The sequence below is a fragment of the Anthonomus grandis genome, chromosome 3 (assembly GCF_022605725.1).
Source record: "Anthonomus grandis grandis chromosome 3, icAntGran1.3, whole genome shotgun sequence".
Lineage (NCBI taxonomy): Eukaryota > Metazoa > Arthropoda > Insecta > Coleoptera > Curculionidae > Anthonomus > Anthonomus grandis.
In genome coordinates, this window is record NC_065548.1 from 24,732,051 (window position 1) to 24,750,809 (window position 18,759).

General features: G+C 28.6%; 2 protein-coding genes across 4 annotated transcripts in view; one reads left to right on the forward strand and one right to left on the reverse strand.

Annotated features, from left to right (window-relative positions):
- LOC126734636 (piggyBac transposable element-derived protein 4-like) overlaps positions 1 to 13,028 on the forward strand; it is a 30,039-nt gene extending 17,011 nt beyond the window's left edge. The window contains exon 4 of the mRNA XM_050438331.1: positions 12,679 to 13,028. Within this exon, the coding sequence (XP_050294288.1) occupies positions 12,679 to 13,028 (350 nt within the window). The remainder of the gene's footprint in view (positions 1 to 12,678) is intronic.
- The window catches only part of LOC126734675 (lachesin-like), a 768,805-nt gene that overhangs the window by 686,324 nt on the left and 63,722 nt on the right, over positions 1 to 18,759 (reverse strand). The window lies entirely within an intron of this gene.

Below are 18,759 nucleotides of genomic sequence, written 5' to 3' on the forward strand. Positions count from 1 at the left end.
TTTCTCAGACCAGACAGCCTTTTTGATTTAAGATATGAACTATCCTATGAGGCTATGTACAATAGTCTCTTGCCCTTCTTCTATCCCCCAATTTAATCTACTGAATACAAATATTTATAAATCTAATTGTAAACACCACTAAAATATAATAAACTATACATAACTGAAATGGATACGATTTATTTTATTACTAACTATGTTATTATTTAAAAGATTATTTTTTTAGTGTCACTTTTAAATTATAATTATATCTAATATGTATTGGTAAGTTATTGATTACTATGCATAACTTAAGTGGATATGATTAAAGTTAAAATTTATTAAATTTTTAGTGAACTAAAAAATTATGAAATTATTTAAAAAAGTAATTTTCACTCTTAGTCTTGAAATATAAGCATGTCTCATATTAAAATCCTTAAACTGGATTAACAAAACGAAAAATAGTAAGTAAAAATACTCATTAACAACAACATAGCTATTCTTTAGCTTCATAAACTTTTTTTATATTTATCTTTTTTTAATAGCAACAAAATTTTAGTTTCTTTTCTTGATAATTAAATATTGAATCAAATCGTAAATATAATAGGTGATATTTCAGTTGCAAATTTTTGCAATATAAAGCTCAAAAGGAGAAACTAAAAAAAAAACAGCAAAGTAATAAAAAAATAAAAATTCCAAGAAAGTTTGAAAAAATTTAAAATAAATTTTTCACTATTCATAACATAAATATAATAATAAATCATATAACTTAATAGCACAATAAACGTAGAGGCCTAATCAGATTAAAAATGTTTTATTAAATAAGACAATGAGAAAAAATATTCTGTGATAACACTTATATTAAGCATCTCTTTAATGTCAATACTTTACGATAAAAATAAAAGTGTGAAATATAAACACATAAACAAAAGTAAAAAACGGGGCGATTCGGAGGGTCGCTTTTATAAAGCAGCTTAAGCTCTGCCTGAACCTGTCATCGTCAGAGCTTTTCTGTTTTTTTTTCGTCATTTAAAATTCTGTCTGCGTATTTTTAAGGGAGAGAGTGTTAATTAAAGTGGTGATGACATTAGTCCATGAATTGTTAAATAGCTTAAGTGGGGGGAAAAGGGCCATTTGTGTAATTTTGTAACTAGTTTTAAATAATATTAGTAATTAAGCTACTATGTATATATATTTAAGAAAAACATTATAGAATAAAATGCGTAATTTAATTAAAACATTTATTGTCTTTTGTTATTGATAATATCTTCCACGTCATATTCCTTTTAAGTATTTCTTACGTTTTATTTAGCTCTAAATAAGTAACTTTTCTAAATTTGTGTAGTTAACTTTTTGTGTTAAATTCATGGTAATATATTGTATAATATCCGATGCTTTATTAAATTTTTGTGAAGGTAAACTAATGCCTGAATAGGATTTTTTTTTATGTTTATTTTTTTTTTTTGAAATGTTAGGCCTCTTTCTTGTATTGTTTCAAGGCTTTTTTTGCAAACTTTTGTGTAATTAAAATTTTTAAAAGATAATTTAATAAAGTAATTCTTATATATATTTTAAACCTAGATCTTTAGAATGTGAAGTAGTATGACAATAATAACATTTAAGTAACTTAAAATACGTAAGATCGGCTTTTGCTTTCTATCTAATAAATAATTATTATATAATAAACTGGTTATAAAAATATTTTTTCTGGTTATAATCCTACAAGTATCTCTACATGTTTCGTTAAAAAATGGTAAAATTATAACAACAGTAATATATCTCACTAAAATATTTCTGTAGGAGACGTAATAAAAAAAAACACGATTATCTTTCCTACTGAATACCACAACAGATCCCAACAACTTAACTCTTTAAAATTAGGGAACCTACACTTTTTAACAATGATATTATAGAAATAAATAATATACTTAATAATTAAAAGTAACGCGAACTTAAATGCAAATGCACCTAACTTTAAACAATTAATTTTAAATGAAATATGGGTGCCATAGAGCACTCAGTTCAATAAGTTTTTTAAAACGTTTGCCTTTAAAATAAGCGTAAATACTTAAAATTTATGATCGGATGGCAGAAAATAATCTTGTCAATATTTGGAGCTGATGTGCATATTGCATCAGAATAAGACGTGATTTACGTGACATTTTTACAAATTTTTGTAGATTTATGTGCTCTGAATATCTTACGTACTTATATTGTACATTTTATTTTCAATAAAATAATAAGCATATTAATCCTAAATATTTTTATAAACCAACAACATACGCAAAACTGTATTTTATACTTAATTAATTTAAATAAATAAAGCTAATAGTATTTAACGACCTACTATATAAATATTAATAGTAATAGTAATAAAATATTATTGAAATTGTTATAGATAAGAAATACATGAAGATAGATAGTATATATTACATTTGTATGAAACTTCAAGAAGTAGTTAACTGGTATAATATTTTTCACTTTGTTAAGCTTACAAACTACTTTTCCTAGTTCAAATTCAGTTTTAATACTGCATAGGCTCTCTGTTTGCTCTCAGTAAAGTATGATCGTGAAATAGGATATATAAATTTCTTTCACTGTTAGTTATTGTGATTCCGTATAGTTACTTCCATTAATTTGAATGTGAAAGTATGTTCAGTAGATAACTGCAATATGATCAAAATCCCTACAAATTACTTAAAATGCCTTTTCGAGATTATTAATAGAAAAAGAAGTAAAAAATTTGCTTTTTTGTGCATTGTGTGATCATTAGGTTAAATATGATTTAAAAACTTCGATAAATTCTAAACATACATACAGGAATTTAAGATTACTAAGCCTAATGATTAATAGTAACTCGCATGGAAATTGTTAAATAATTAAGCACTGCATTGAAACTGCAAGCTACTAACCATCATAGTTTTAATATATAATATTGCATGGTAAATAGCAAAATAACAGTAAATATACAACTTGCAGCTCAAAATTAATTATAGATTTTAAATGGTATTTTTAATTTAATTTTAGCATGCTCCCGTGAAATATTCAACAAAAAAATACTAAAAAAGCTTATTATTTTCAACGCTGCTGACACATAAATTAGCCAAAGATAATTCAAAGATATGAACCGGGAACAGAGCGGCGAGAGTCAAAATTATACAATGCGATAGAGCTTGGGATCGCGTTTAATTTACATACCTTTTTTAGGTACTAGATTAACGAGAGCTTAGAAAGGGGCTTAAATTTGTTTTTATTTAAAGAGTTGCTTAAAGTTAAGAGGATTAAGTAGTGCAAGCTAATTAGAATACAGATTTTTTAAATACATTTTTGAAAACTTTTAAACTTAAGTTTAAATTAACTGTTGAATCAGCGAACCTCTTTTAACACATTATGCATGGTGATCGTAAAGTAAGAAATTAATTCAATATCTCGTAGGATTTTTTTCAGACTCGTCGATTTAATTTTTTTATCGGGGCATATTTTGCGAAAAAAAGTATACAGTTCTTCAAAAAAACTTGTAGTATGTGGTATACCTTAATCTAAGAGTTTTAAAGCTATTCTCATTAAAAATTTGAAAATTCAATATTTCGCTATAGCTACATAGTAAGCTTTAGATTTATGACTTGGGAAACAAACAAAAAATTAATGTCAATAATTAGAATGCATTAAGAAGTTTGTGAGTTGTTTAGTCAATAATACTCTAATAGTCCGCCAATATCGCAATTGACCATTAGGTAGCAAGATTGAACAAAAGTTTAGTCAGTTCAGTCACGTTAGAGATTTTCGTAGATGTAGTCGTCCTCAAGTTGATAAAAATAAGCAGTTACAAGTTTTATTGATAGTTTAAGATAATCATCAGGTAGCATCTAAACAGATAGCAAAGGACATGGATATTGGAAAAACCCGTATTCTCAAAATACTATATGCGAATAAATAGCACCCTTATAAGATGCAAGTTCATTAAGAGAACTCTTGGAAGGAGACTTGGAGAGGCGCTATGAATTTGGGAGTTTTTTGTATTTGGAGAATCTAAATTTAGTAAAAAATTTTTTTACTTAAAGTTTTTTTCCAATGAAGCCAATTTCTGCTTAAATGGTGGCCTAAAAATATCCAGAACTATCGGTACTGGTCAGATGTAAGTCTACACAGGTTGAGGGAAGGTCATAAATAATTAAAACAAAAAATAAACGTATGGGCTGGCGTTGTTGGTGACATTATTATCCAGCCTTTCTTCTTTGAAGAAAATTGAGCAGGTAAGAGATACCTGAGTTTTCTAGAAGCAGAACTTATCCCAGCTTTGGCCCTTTTTTCCCGAGATAGAACATCCGGACTTGCCACACCATAACATCTGGTTCCAACACAATAGTGCTACCCTCCATTTTGCTGTGAACTTGCTATGCCCAAACAGGTAGATTGGTGTTATTGAGTGGCCGTCAAGATCAGCCGATCTTTTTATGAGGATTCCTTAAATGAGCGGTATTTAAAAGCAAATCGTCAAATCTAGATAATTTAAAACGACGCATCCATCAAGAAATACGTCGAATTTTGCCCGAAACGGTTCGAAATATCCAGCAGAAATAAAATAATTTTTAAGATTACTAAGCTTTGCTTTCGATAGGATAAAACGTTTTAAAAATTTTTTCTTTGTCCTTCTCTTCATGATCAATTGTTCAATGAGAATAACTCCAAAACTCTTAGATTTGTTTAAATAAAAGCGTTTAGATAACTAAGAGAAATCGAAAAATGCACGACGAAAATAAGGTTCGATTAAAAAAAAATTACGAGATATTCAATTTATTCCTTATTTTACGACCAACCTCTATAATTTAACTAAGAAATCATGTGATTAATTAATGAGTTTTGTCATGACAACCATTTCAGTAATATACGATTAAACTATGCAAACTAAGCTGCGATTACTGGAAATGTATTCAATGATGAAAAGTCTATTAATTACAAATTTCTATGAATTGCAGTTATGATGTATTGCTCTTTATACACATGTTATCGAATTCTCTTTAGGATTTCCAAATATTCAATATAAATAATTATTTTGCCTGAAGCTCTAAATAATATTTTGATACATTATATTATTATAATATTTTTATTTTCACAAAAAAACCATAAAATATTTTAAAACTATTGGGCTAATAAGCAATTGCCAGCAAATATTAGGATTCTTTAAATTATTGTTAAGATTGCAAAATGAATGATATTAAATTTCAAAGAGCCTTTTTCGGTTTCTTAATTTTCTAAAAAATTATGCTTCCTTCATCTTATGAGAAAATTATATATTTTGATTGAAATTTTCGATTAATTTGTGACCCTACGAGAGGTTAAAAAAAATTATTTTCTAAATTATTGACCACTACTGTTTTTCCAAACGAATATAAGTTTAATGGTAATAAAGAAATGGCTTTTGGTAATTATAAAGCGAATATATAAAAAGCAAAGAAAACTCTTCTTCACTTTATATTTTTACATTTAACAACCTATTTATTTATTTTCTTAATAGACTATTTAATACTTAAATAAATCGATTCTTAGCTTTTTTTTTAATCAATATTATCATAGTTCATAACAGAGGCTTTGTAGATATTCTTAGAGTTTCCTCTCAATTGCGACCATAAAAATAAAGAAAAAGAACTGAGAGATACTTTTCCAAAGTTTGAGTCATTCAATGAAATATTCAAGTGGATTTTCTGCACAAGTTTGCCCCATTTGGCACTGACATATTAGCTGTTTACATTATTCAATAAAACATGAATAACCTTTCATGAGCTATGTAAAAGTTGAAGTAGTATCCCTTTTGATAATACTGTAATTTTAATTTAACATAAAATAGTTAAATATTTTAAATAACAGTTCAAATGATAAAGATATCAAAAAAATCTGTTACTGGAACTCTTGATAATAGAATTTAAACCATTAAACGATGCTTTTGCAATTTTATATAGAAGTGCATTCGATTAAACGATTTCGCATTTGTGCAGCATGGGAGTTTTACTTTTTTCCTTTGGGTTACCGAATTTAAATATTTACTGTTACGGTTTCTGGGGCACGAGTTTTCCTTGACGCTATTTGTTCTAAGGTCGGCTTTTGTTTGACTACCAAATTGGGCCTGCTGCCGTAAATAATAAATTTCTTATACAGAAAGGAATATAAAAAATAATGTATTTTATATGTTTGAATTTCATTAATACCTTTAAAATGCCTACTTTTCGAAAAATATGTTTAAATTATGTATAACTTTAATGGATATGGCATATTGTGATTTATAAAATTTTATATTATTTAAAAGAAAGCTATTTTATTATTTATGATTTTTCTATAACAAATAGATTACTGCTTAAGGTTTTGAAATCAAATACTTAAAATCGGTAATAAATAAAAATATCACTGTTTCAAAAAGCAAATATTCTGTTTACTACTTTTGGTATATTGGCGACCATCATTTATCACAGCTTTTCGCTTTTTTGTTGACGGGTCATTTTTCAGGAAACTTGCATTTCCTTTTCAATCACAGCTGCATTGAGAGTAATCCATTTAACTCTATTTGGTCACTGCAACGGAAATAAAAATACCATAGAAAGCTTAAAAAATCAATTTAAGGTTTGTTTTTTATTTAATTGTCTTTAAAAGTAAATTTTTTATTCTTGATTTCGAGTTAAGTACGCATTCTAATCGTATAATAGATATAAAAAAACTTTTAGGGCAATAACAAAGGCCTAATCTAAAAATAACCTTTTGAAAAGATTGACCCTAGCTCAATAATATATCTCGATTAGTAAGCCTGCTGGAGAAAGTTACCGAAAAAAAAGCATAATGGAAATTTAACGTCTGAAAATAAAAAAAGACATCTTTTAGATGAAAATTTCAGCTGAAAAAAGCTTAATACACATAGTTTAGCTGAATCCTTATATTTATTACAGTACCCATATTTTTTTAGTACCTGCATAGAAAAGGTCAAATTGTCAAGTGTCAGAACTTTATTTTAAATTAACTAAAATGCAAATTTTTATTCTTTTACGATTTACTACAGGTCAGCCGATGTATGTAGTTAGTATGTTGGGATTTTTATTTCATGCCCTTTTCTTGCGATCTTTTCTGAACAGATTTCTTTCTTACAGAGTCTTATATTAAATTAGCAATAATACTAATATATAAATAAAAATATTGATAAACAATATAAAATAGATAAAAGATGGTATAAAATAAATTAAATTGATATGTGTTATACTATAAACAAAATGTAAATTTTTATTATTATCTTAGAGTTTTAGTTTCACTAATGTGCATTTAGAATAGAGTTTTCATATTGGGTAGATCCCTTCTTTATTCGAAAAATAATAAGCAGGCTAATTAAGTATCTCTAAAGAGAGCAAAATACAAAAATATTTTGTGTATTTAAAACAGTACACTTTTAAATGACTACTAATAGAAACTATATCAGACCATGTAAAATAACCAAATTAAACCTAACGGTGTGTTGCTAGTGCTGTGTATATTAATAAGTAGTACCGAAAATATTTCATTTAATATAATTATTATCTAATAATATTTTAATGTAGTAAACTATTCTATATTTAAATTTAATACCTTATTTAAAAAACTGCAGATAACAGACAATTAAACAAGATGATTAAAAAAGAATACTTTTGTATTCTTTTTTAATCATCTTTCCTTATCTTTTAAAATATAATATAAATGTCAAATTTTTAAGCATATAATAATATAAATTTTAATAAACTCGAAATATGAATGTAACGTAACATGCAAGTTTAAAATGTAAAACGTAAAGAAATATGACATATCATGATAATATAAATAATATAAACTGGTAATAATTAAAATACACTGATTAAATAGAAAACATTTCTTATAAAGGATTTCTAAAACTTGGTAAAAAAAAATTTATTTGATATTATTGAAAATTTTAATTCTTGTAAAATTGTTATTTTTTTACAACTAGTAAAAACAATAAAAAAGGATATTACATGCTTAATTGAAGGATCTTTCTAAAGAAAAATTATAACATATGGAAATATTTGCTAGATTTGGAATGCATATGTCCCAACATTATACAGAGTATTTTAGAAAAAGATGTTATTCATTAACATATTGACATGCCATAGCTCCAAAGTCAAAAGGTTTAGGATAGTCAAACTTTAGGTTATAAACAAGTCAAATTTAAAGAAATACTAATACTAATTTAATATTTTGAAATATCAAGAATCAATTTTAAGCATAATAAACCAATAGTGTTTAAATTCAACTCAATCGGCTTATAAAGAGCGTCCTATATTTAATGGTAATTTTTTAATAAGTAGATTTATTTAAAAACACTGAGGTTGATTAAAATTTTTCTAATCCGAAAATCAAAGACTGTCAAAGTACAGAGTGATAAACCTAATCTAATTTTTTCGAAATTTGGTCGTAAATGTAGCATTTATACTTGGCTTTTACTAAAGTTTAGAATGTTGTTTTTTTATGTGGCGCAAATTAATCTTATTTTAATTAATGCTAGAGAGAATGCTACCAGCAACATTTGATTTCTTTTTTAATTCCGTAAAAAGAAAATTTTATTTTTCTGCTTCAGGTTAAAATATTTTTTAAGTGACAAATTCAATTATTATAAATGTCATTATAAGTATCAAGGTTTATGATTTCCTCAGTTACTTTGATGAGTGATTCTGAAACTTCAAACTCACATATTTAGTAACGTTATCTATTACTTTGTATTGCGTTTTTATTGTGATGTCTGTTAGTAACTGTTATTTATTATTACTTAGTGCGTATGACATAAAAGTCTGTAGCTAAGGTCCAGACTTTGATCTTTGCATACATATGCAGATACATAAAATTTTATTATTTACAACAAAATAAAAAACGCAAGAGAGATTCCCCAACTCTTTTAAAAACATCAGGATCATTTCCCATTGCGTTACATCCAGCAATTATCCGATTTCTCAAATCTTCTACATCTTCCACTGGGGTAGTATAAACGAATTACTTTAGATGACCCCATAAGAAATAATCCAGGGGATTCAAGTCCGGTCATCATGCAGACCATACGTGAGGTCTACCTCGACCAATCCAGCGATCTCCGTATATTGGATTACTGTTACTGTTGGAGTACTGATACTGTTAAAAACTATCAAGCAAAATTGCTAAAATGCGCTGGTGCACCATCATGCACAAATCACATTGCATTTCTGGATGCTAATGATACATTCTGCAGAAACTGAAGGACTGTTTATTCCAAAAATTTGCGGTATACCTCGCCGGTATAACGAGCACTGATGTTGAAAGCGATCTTTAGGCACCTCATGTGGATTTTCTTCTGCCAAACATGGTTATTGTGAAAATTCCTTATTGCATTTATTAAGAAACTGGCTTCATCGGTAAAAAGAATAAGAGTCAGTGGTTAAGGAATTTAAACCAATGTGTGCAAAATCCGTTGACAGAATACAATACGTAGAACAAACTTTGCAGGAAGAAGTGCCTGAACCCGTTATATATGGTATGGATACAAGAACTTATATTTAAGCATTTACCTACTTCGTTACTCATATTTAAAGCATTTGCAATATTTCAATTAGAAGTACCTGGATCTTTTTCTACCATGGCCAGAATATTCTTTTCTAGTTATACCATTCTTACTGTCATTGGCCTTCCTGGTCCTTCACGTCGCTTCAATGCTCCTGTTTTACGAAGTCAGTTTGGAAGATTTTTCTGTTAGGCACATTACGATTAGGAAACTAATTCACGATACGACCGACTAGCTTCTAATAAATTGCCAACAGCAAATCCATCAACGCAATAATATAATATATATATATATATATATATATATATGAATATATATATATATACAGGGTGACAATTTCAAGAGTAGCCATGGCTTATAATTTTTAAACCGTAAAAGATATAAAAAAATGCTTAAAACCGTTTCTATAGTAATAAGGGGGAACCAAAATTATGAATTTTTTAGGGATATACTATCATCCCCCTAACCCCCAGAGCCACCCCCTTAAAAATTTTAAATTGGAAGGGTAGTCGAGTGATACCTTGTTTGAAAGGTCTATTAATTCCCTATATTATGCGACCCTACTTATAATAATCAATGCATTTATTTTAGAGTTATGCCAATTTTAATATTTTATTAAAGGTTATTTAAGTGTTTTTTAATTTCTTATAAAATTAACATATTTTGAAAATGTCATAAAATATTTAACATTTGAACATTAGTACAAATGGTTAAGAACTAGGAAAACACTCTGCAATATTGCGTTTATTCTATTTTTAAAACAATAAAAATCTGCATTGAACTTTAATTATTTTATTAAATGCTCAAAGTGGCTTCCATTATTTTGCAAGCAAAAGTACAATCTGTTTTCAAACTCTTGACGAACATTTCTAACAACTTCAGTTGTTAATAATCGGCACTCTTGTGTAATTCTTTGTTTTAGCTCCTCAATGGTGGCAGGCTGCGTTTTGAAAACGACCGATTTTAGGTGACCCCAAAGAAAAAATCGAGATCTGGCGATCTTGGCGGCCACTCAATAGGTCCTCTTCTACCAATCCATTGGTCTGGATAATGATTATCTAGCCACTCTCTAACAGGCAATACATAATGTGGTGGGGCCCCATCTTGTTGAAAATGCAATAAATTTTCATCAAGAACAAGATCTCCATTTTCATCCCTTTGGTTTTCCAATTCCGTTATTACTAAAGGCTCAACAGTTGTTTCTAACATTTCAGCATAAATTTCTCCATTTAGATTATCATCAATAAACAATGGCCCAATTATATTATTCCCTAGAATTCCGGCCCACACATTTATTTTTTGGGGATATTGGGTGTGCCCTTCCCTAAAAATATGGGGATTCTCATCACTCCAGTAACGGCAGTTTTGCTTATTAACGTTACCGTTTAAATAAAAAGTGCACTCGTCACTGAAACAAATGTTTTTTATAAAACGTGGCTCATTTATTATTTTTTGGGTCATTAATTCACAAAATTCGATCCGCCTGTCTGGATCGTCATGACCAAGTTCTTGAACAATCTGTAGCTTGTAAGGATGGAATTTATTAATTTTTAATATCTTTCGTACTGATTCACTCCTGTGGCAGCTGCTGCTTGACGAGTCGATATACCAGGATCCATAGCAAAATGCCCAAGAACCTCAATCTGAGTTGCTTCATCCAGTATTCTTGGCTGATTTTTCTTTATATCACCTACAAACCCAGTTTCTTCAAATTTTCTTACCAACTTCTGGATGTAATAATGTCCAACCTGCTTATCTGGGTGCCTCTCATTAAATATTGTGGCACTTCTACGAAAACAGCGATTTTGAGAACCATAAATAAATATCATTTCAACTCTTTCGGCGATCGTATAAACCATTGTAAAAATAAAACTAGAGCAGTGAGAGAACTTTAAATCACAAAAAGAACCACGATATTACTAACCAAACCAAAAATTGAACATTTTAAGGCAAAATTTAAATAAACAAAAAACAACAAATATTTCGAGAATGGCATGCATCGAAAATTTTCCTTTTTTTTACATCGCCAAATACCATTCCGACAATTCAATAATTTCAGTATAAGTGTACTATTTATTGGAGTTTTGTTTTGGCTTTTAACAATTCATTTTAGTATCAGAATAAATATTTTCATTCTGATAGTAAAATAAATTGACTAGCATTTAAAAGGACATACATATCTCGGAAATGGTTGCATTGATTTTAATGAGTAAGACGGCAAAATATAGGGAATTAATAGACCTTTCAAACAAGGTATCACTCGACTACCCTTCCAATTTAAAATTTTTAAGGGGGTGGCTCTGGGGGTTAGGGGGATGATAGTATATCCCTAAAAAATTCATCATTTTGGTTCCCCCTTGTTACTATAGAAACGGTTTTAAGCATTTTTTTATATCTTTTACGGTTTAAAAATTATAAGCCATGGCTACTCTTGAAATTGTCACCCTGTATATATATATATATATATATATGAATATATATATATATATGAATCCTAATTTTTAGTGCAGCAAACATTATAACCTCTAGATAAATGGGCTTAAAGCTAATAGGAATGATTATATTTAGTCTTTTTTCTCTTATTTTATTTATCTTTTACAGTGATAATTAAGTATGAGTTAGAATAAGAGGTCAGATTAAGAAAATAAAAGGAAAAATTGAATTAACTTAATATTAAATTAATTAACTACTTTGATTGGTTGGCTACGTTGCATTCTAATAGATAGTTTTGTTTATAAATTGCTCCAAAGAATATTTCAAACTTAAAAGGTTTAATTTGTTTATAAATTACCCTTTAGAGCACAAACCTCAGGTCTGCTGTGGAATTTAATGATAAATAAGCCTTAGACTCTTTTTTTGCACTAATAAGCACATTAGTGTAAACGTACTAATCCGACTAATACGTAAATGGCTAATATGTAAATAGCTCCGTGCGGAGCTATTTACATCTGTGCCGGCAGTTGTTGGTGGTAAAGATCCTTTACGAATAACACTCAGATCAACTTGAAGCGCTGTTACCGTTGCTTAAAATTTGTGGTTTTATTTGATACTAGACATGACACTGCCTAGAAACTGTCGGCACTGCAATAAAGCAATAGGCAAAAAGATGAAACTACAGTGTGGCTCTTGTAAAGGCAATTTTCACCTAGCATGCGGGAATGTGTCGGAGTTAGAAGCACGAATTATGCAAGAGGACAAAACACCTTGGACCTGCAATAATTGTCTCGTGATGAATCGCAGATCGTCTGGACATTTCTCACAGTTGGAGACCTCGTCTCATGGTAGGGAATTAAACGTTATGGATCATAACAGAGGAGTTTCTTCTATGTTTGTGAAATCTGAAACCTCATTAGTAGTAAATCGTGATATTGAATTAAAAGCACTTATTCAAGACGTGCAAAATGAAATTAAGGAAATGAGGAAATCAATGGACTTTTTAAACGAAAAGTATGAAGATGAACTCAAGCGTACTAAAATTTTATCTGAAATGGTAACTTAAGTCTCTAGAGATAACCAGGAACTTAAAGGAAGTTCAAGTTCTTAAGTCCGCATTAAACATTAACGAAACAGCTAAAATTATAAATAATGTCTGTGTTACTGGGCTCCTACCTTCTATTAAAACTGAGAATAAAGAGGCTTCTATAATAAAATTATTTTAAAGCTTACGTCCAGAGATTAAGGAAAGTGATGTAAACGATATATATAACATAGCAGTTAAAAATAGAGTTAAGTCAATAGTCATAATGAAATCTTTGGACCTAAACCAACAGCTTCTTCGGTCTAGAGCTTTAAAGGGAAAAGTAACAGCACAGAATTCTGGCATGGGAGACTCAACAGTACCTATTTATATAGAGGAAGAACTTACAAAAGAGAGCTATATTCTTTTCAAGAAGGCTAAGCAACAATTACAGGATATGTACAAATATATCTGGCACAGGAATGGAAGGATTTTAGCACGGACGGCTGATGAGGATCGTTATATAGTTATTAGGAGCAACATGGACTTAGATGAAATTGTTTCATAGTTACTTATGTTTTTTTCATACTATTTTAAGTACTGATACTGTTTGTGTGTGATATTATACTAATTATAGATATCTTTTATGGCTGATAAGTTAATAATAGGACAAATTAATATTCGTTCATTGGTGCCAAAATTTAATCATTTTGAATCATACGTTGTAAATAATAATCTGGATATTGTGTTTATATCAGAAACGTGGCTCACTGGTTATATAGCAGATGAGATTCTTCAAATCCCAAATTATAATTTAATACGACGAGATCGTACTATTGGGCGGGGAGGTGGAATATTGTTTTATGTAAAAGGATTTATTAATTTTCAAATAATTAATTATGGTAATAGCGTACACTCGGTATAAATTTGGATAAAATAAAAAATTGGTAATACTATACATTATTTGGGAGGTTATTATAGGCCCTCTACTGGTAACCTGAATAGCTTTCTAGATGAATTTGAGATAAATGTGTCAACTTTATTAACAAAATGTGACAACTTTATGTGTGTGGGAGTTTTTAATATAAATATGGCTAACTTACGATCCAAAGATGTTAAACGCTTCTCATCCATTTTAGAGTCTCTTAGCATAGAGCAAATGGTGAACGAACCAACTCATCTGGGTCTGGCAGGGGAGACTCTTTTGGACTTGTTTATTTGTTCACATGTTAATCTAATATGTACTCTAAATGTGAACCAAAACTCTGATTTTTCAGATCATTTTTTTATTAAATGCGAGCTAAACATTAAAGTATCAAAACCAGAACCTTTCATTTACACATATAGAGATTTTAAAAACTTTAATAGGCCCGCTTTTCTTGAACATCTTAATACTATTCCTTTGAATCCAATATATTATTTACCAGATACAAATGCCAAGGTGGAAGCTTTTAGTAACTTTTTAATTGATACCTTTGATTTTATTAATTAACTTATACATATTGCTATTTTTTATTGATATTCTTGAGATAGGTGAATGCTTTTTGGGGTTATATGCTAATTATTATGACAGATCTGTGTTGTTATTTAGCTTTAGACCAATATCAAATGGTTCAGTAGAGTAGCTTCTAAGCTAGACTGCGCCATATTATATCTTGTAGTAATACCTTTTTACTGTATTTGTTATTGTATATTTTTAAATAAAAGCCATTATTATTCTTATTATTATTATTATTAGTATTATTATTATTATTATTACTTATATATAATTTGATAATAATTTAACTTTTTGGCTCGCTTTCCTTCTTCTTCTCCTCCTCCATTATGTATTTTTTTAAAATAATTTATCAATACGAGGATATAAACTAGTTTATATTACTACATATTTTTGTAACAAATATCGTTTGGGAAACATGCAAACCACTTCTTGCGCCTCGGCAAATTGTATTAGTATTTTAACGGAACTTAAAGCCAGAATTATTTAAAGTAGCCAGTCACGAACATCACGCGAGTTTTAAAGAAATAAGGGATACTTTAAGCTAAAAACACCCTTAAGCTTTCCATTTAGAACTTATTATCGGAAGGGATTTTATAGTCTCGAAGATGTAATGTTCTCACGGAATATTAAAGCCAAAGTTTTTAAAAGAAATTATAAACTCCTTAAAGTTTTGTAAAAAAGCTTAGTGGTGAATTAACTGAACTTTAAAATATTTTAAAAGGTAAAGGAAGTTTTACTTGAATAAAGAAGATTTTACTGGTAATAGCTTTTAGGTAATAAGCTAGTCTGATCACGATTTTTTTATTAAAATTTTTAATTATTCAATTTTACTGCAAATCGGGCAATATTTATTCAACCCCATCCTGTCTGCACCCTTAAACTTCCTATGCTTGAATACAAGTTTCATTACCGAAACTTTCGTTACCGCGTTTTCTCCATACCATATATATTATGCAAATCTAAAGTCTTTGCATGAATTCGTTTGTAAAATACACGAAATAAGGCAAAGTTTTCCCCCGACTGTATGGGGCAAATTGTTCCGTTTTAGCCAAAAATCAATTCGTGCTACCGGTCTTTTATGGTTATTTGCAAAGTTTATTTTGAATCTCAATTCAAAGGACAATAAAAATTTGTTTTACTTTTACCATTGTTACAAAGAGAATATTTAAACATTGTTTAAATAGCAGCAAATAATAGCACTAAATTGTATTATCAAATACTATTTAGTTGATGTAAATTGACCGAAAGGGTTAGAGATGATATTTTATTGGTATTTGAAGTTAGAATATTAAGCAATAATAATGCCTATCTAATATTGAGTAATACCATAATAATTTCACAGCAATATTTTTGTTGTTACCAGATAGTCGATGTAATTTTTTTTATTTTCAAAGGGCATATTGGATGTTATAACAAATATTTAACCGTGTATTGATAAATGTGTGTATATGCATGGTTACGTCTTTAAGTTTCAAGAAGTCATTTGATACTATTGACACACAAATCAGTTTAAAAAATTACCTGAGAGTGTTCATCCGTTAGTCTTGTTTTCCTTTTTTAAAATAAGATAATTAATTCAATTTGAAATGCAGGATAGTGGATCAAATCTTGTTTGTTACTTTAAATACAGTGAAACTAATTTTTTTTAATAATTTTTGATTCTGTGTTTAACAATTTTATATATTTTTTTTTTCTTCATCCCTCCCCAATGGTAACAAAAATATAACACCGTAACTTAGGGACTTAGAATACAAGGTTCAAAGATAATGGGAACTGAGAGAATTGCAGACTAATCCAATTATTGTATCAATAACAGGAGTAATATCAAGATATTTATTGGAAAACACAAGCAGCTACATTTAAATAACAATATCTACTACTACTATTAAATTAACGCAAAAAATAATACCACTAATCATAGAACGAATTGTCTTGAACGAAAGTTCTGATAGAAATTCTGATATATTCTAGGGCCATTACCAATTATAACTTTAATTTAAAATATGCATAAGCATTGACTAAATATTTAGAATTACGTACTTTATTAATAAATCAGTTGTATGTAATTAAAATCAAAAATAAGAACCTTAGAAAGGACGCTAAATAAGTAAAGGGTTATCTGGAATGTTTCCAGCTGTAATTATTATTATTACATCAGTAATTTTAACGACACAATGATGCTCTTAAGGTGCTTTCCTTTCACCTCAGATGCTACTACACTTTGGATGAAACACCAATTGCCATTTACTTCAGCGGGCATTGAGGTGGTTGCAGAGAATGATAACTTGTAGCATTTTATTTTTCTATATTTAATTTAATTTTTATTGTAACGAAGTAAATGCTCCATTCAAAAGCACACTAAAGACCGTCCAACTTATTTTAGTGATGCTCCATGTGTCGGTGACTTTAAACGGACAACTCAGGCCAGTTATTTTTATAATTACTACATTTATGCTTACTTTTTTTATAATTAATTTTAATCTAATTATTTGAACATTTTTTAATATTTATAAATCATTGGTACATGCTTAAAACTGTTTTGGTATATTTTTCATTTTTAATAATAGATCTACCTACCAAGAATTATGAACTTTCCCTGGATATATAATACTTTTTTTAAATATAATTTAAACATTCATTAATTACCCATAAGTTATAATTGAACTTAAAATGTAAATATATTTAGTATTTTTTCATTTTATTAATTAAAAATCAATCATTATTTACATTTTGTAGATTTTGACACATGTTGTGGATATACAGACTATGACTTATATTAAATCCTTACCTACGAACGCCCAGCCATCAATAATTCTGAGCTACAGTCTGCAATACTTAGGTACAAATTTAAAATTGTGAGATAAACTGCCGTATTTATTAAAATTATTCTTTTAGCTAAATTCTGAAGAGATTTTATGTAATGTACATTCAATATAGAGTGCGGCTCTTAATCGTCGCCCCCCTCTTATCTTTTGAATGCATTTATATAAAAATTTGAAATTTGATACCTCAGGCAACTTAAATACTTTTTTTGGTTCCTAGCTCATTTTGCAAAACTTTAAAATGGCCTGTCGCCGCCATTTTGAGGTTTTTTAAAGCAAAATAAATTAAATAGAAAGAAGGGTCATGAGATATATCATTTGAAAGCTCCGCTGCTTTATGGTTCTAGAATATTACGTCATTACTTTTAGCTATAGCAAAATGGCAACCTTTCTAAATCTTATTTTTCGCATTTTTAATTCCATTTAAAATACTTAAACTAAATTTAATACTTAAACCACCATCTATAGATCACAACAAGTCAGACCACTTCCTATACCGCCCGTGTTAAAGCAAAATTGACCTTGAATCCCGCTGTTTACTACGTAGGAGCGTTTACCAGGGTTTATCGTAAATATCGATGAAAGCAAATTCTTAGGCGCGCTGATTATTTTTATACGAGGAGTATTCATGAGAAGTATTTTAAGTCATAAAATAAGAACTTTTTTTATAGGACTGGAATAGAATGTGTTTATATGACAGTGTTTCTTAATTATTAACGTTTTTACACATTTTTTATATAAGCTTCACTTCTTTGCCTTTATGTAGCAATGTTTGTATGTATAGATATAACAAATCTAAGAATTCTATTTAAACTATAACTTCTACTTGTCAGATTGTTTTCAAATTTTGTAGGTGCTTGGCTTTCGATAACAACGACAGTTTTTAAAATGTTTTTGAGTTTTCCTTTTCTAAAATTGGTGTATCTAGAAGTTTTGATCAGTTCAAAGGATTTGAACTTTTAAATAAATTGGAAGCGTCTAATATGGCGGATTCAAAATTGCTGCCTTTTAAGTCAAATATAATATATAAAAAGTGAATTTGAAAAAACCTTACTTGTTGAATTGTTTAAATTTGCTACATTTTTAGGAGTCTTATCAAAAAATACAAGTTTTTAGTTAATATTTGTTGAAATTTTAGAGATGATTATTCAAAAAATAAATCTAAAGTTAAAATAAATAAACAATTAAAAAACACATTTAAACGCACTAAAAAATATAAAATAATTTTAATACGGTATGGGTTATTTTAATTTTTGAAATAGGTCGTTTTAAAAATACAAAAGCGCAAAAGAATAACAAACAATTATCATAATAAGCGCTAAATAAGTAGTTTTGTAAATAATATACTTTGTATTCATTTGTGGATATAGTAAATATATATAAAATATGCTAAAATATCAAAATTTACCGGGTCTTAAACGCCGACATTGGTGGCCGACAAAAAGAAGTGGAG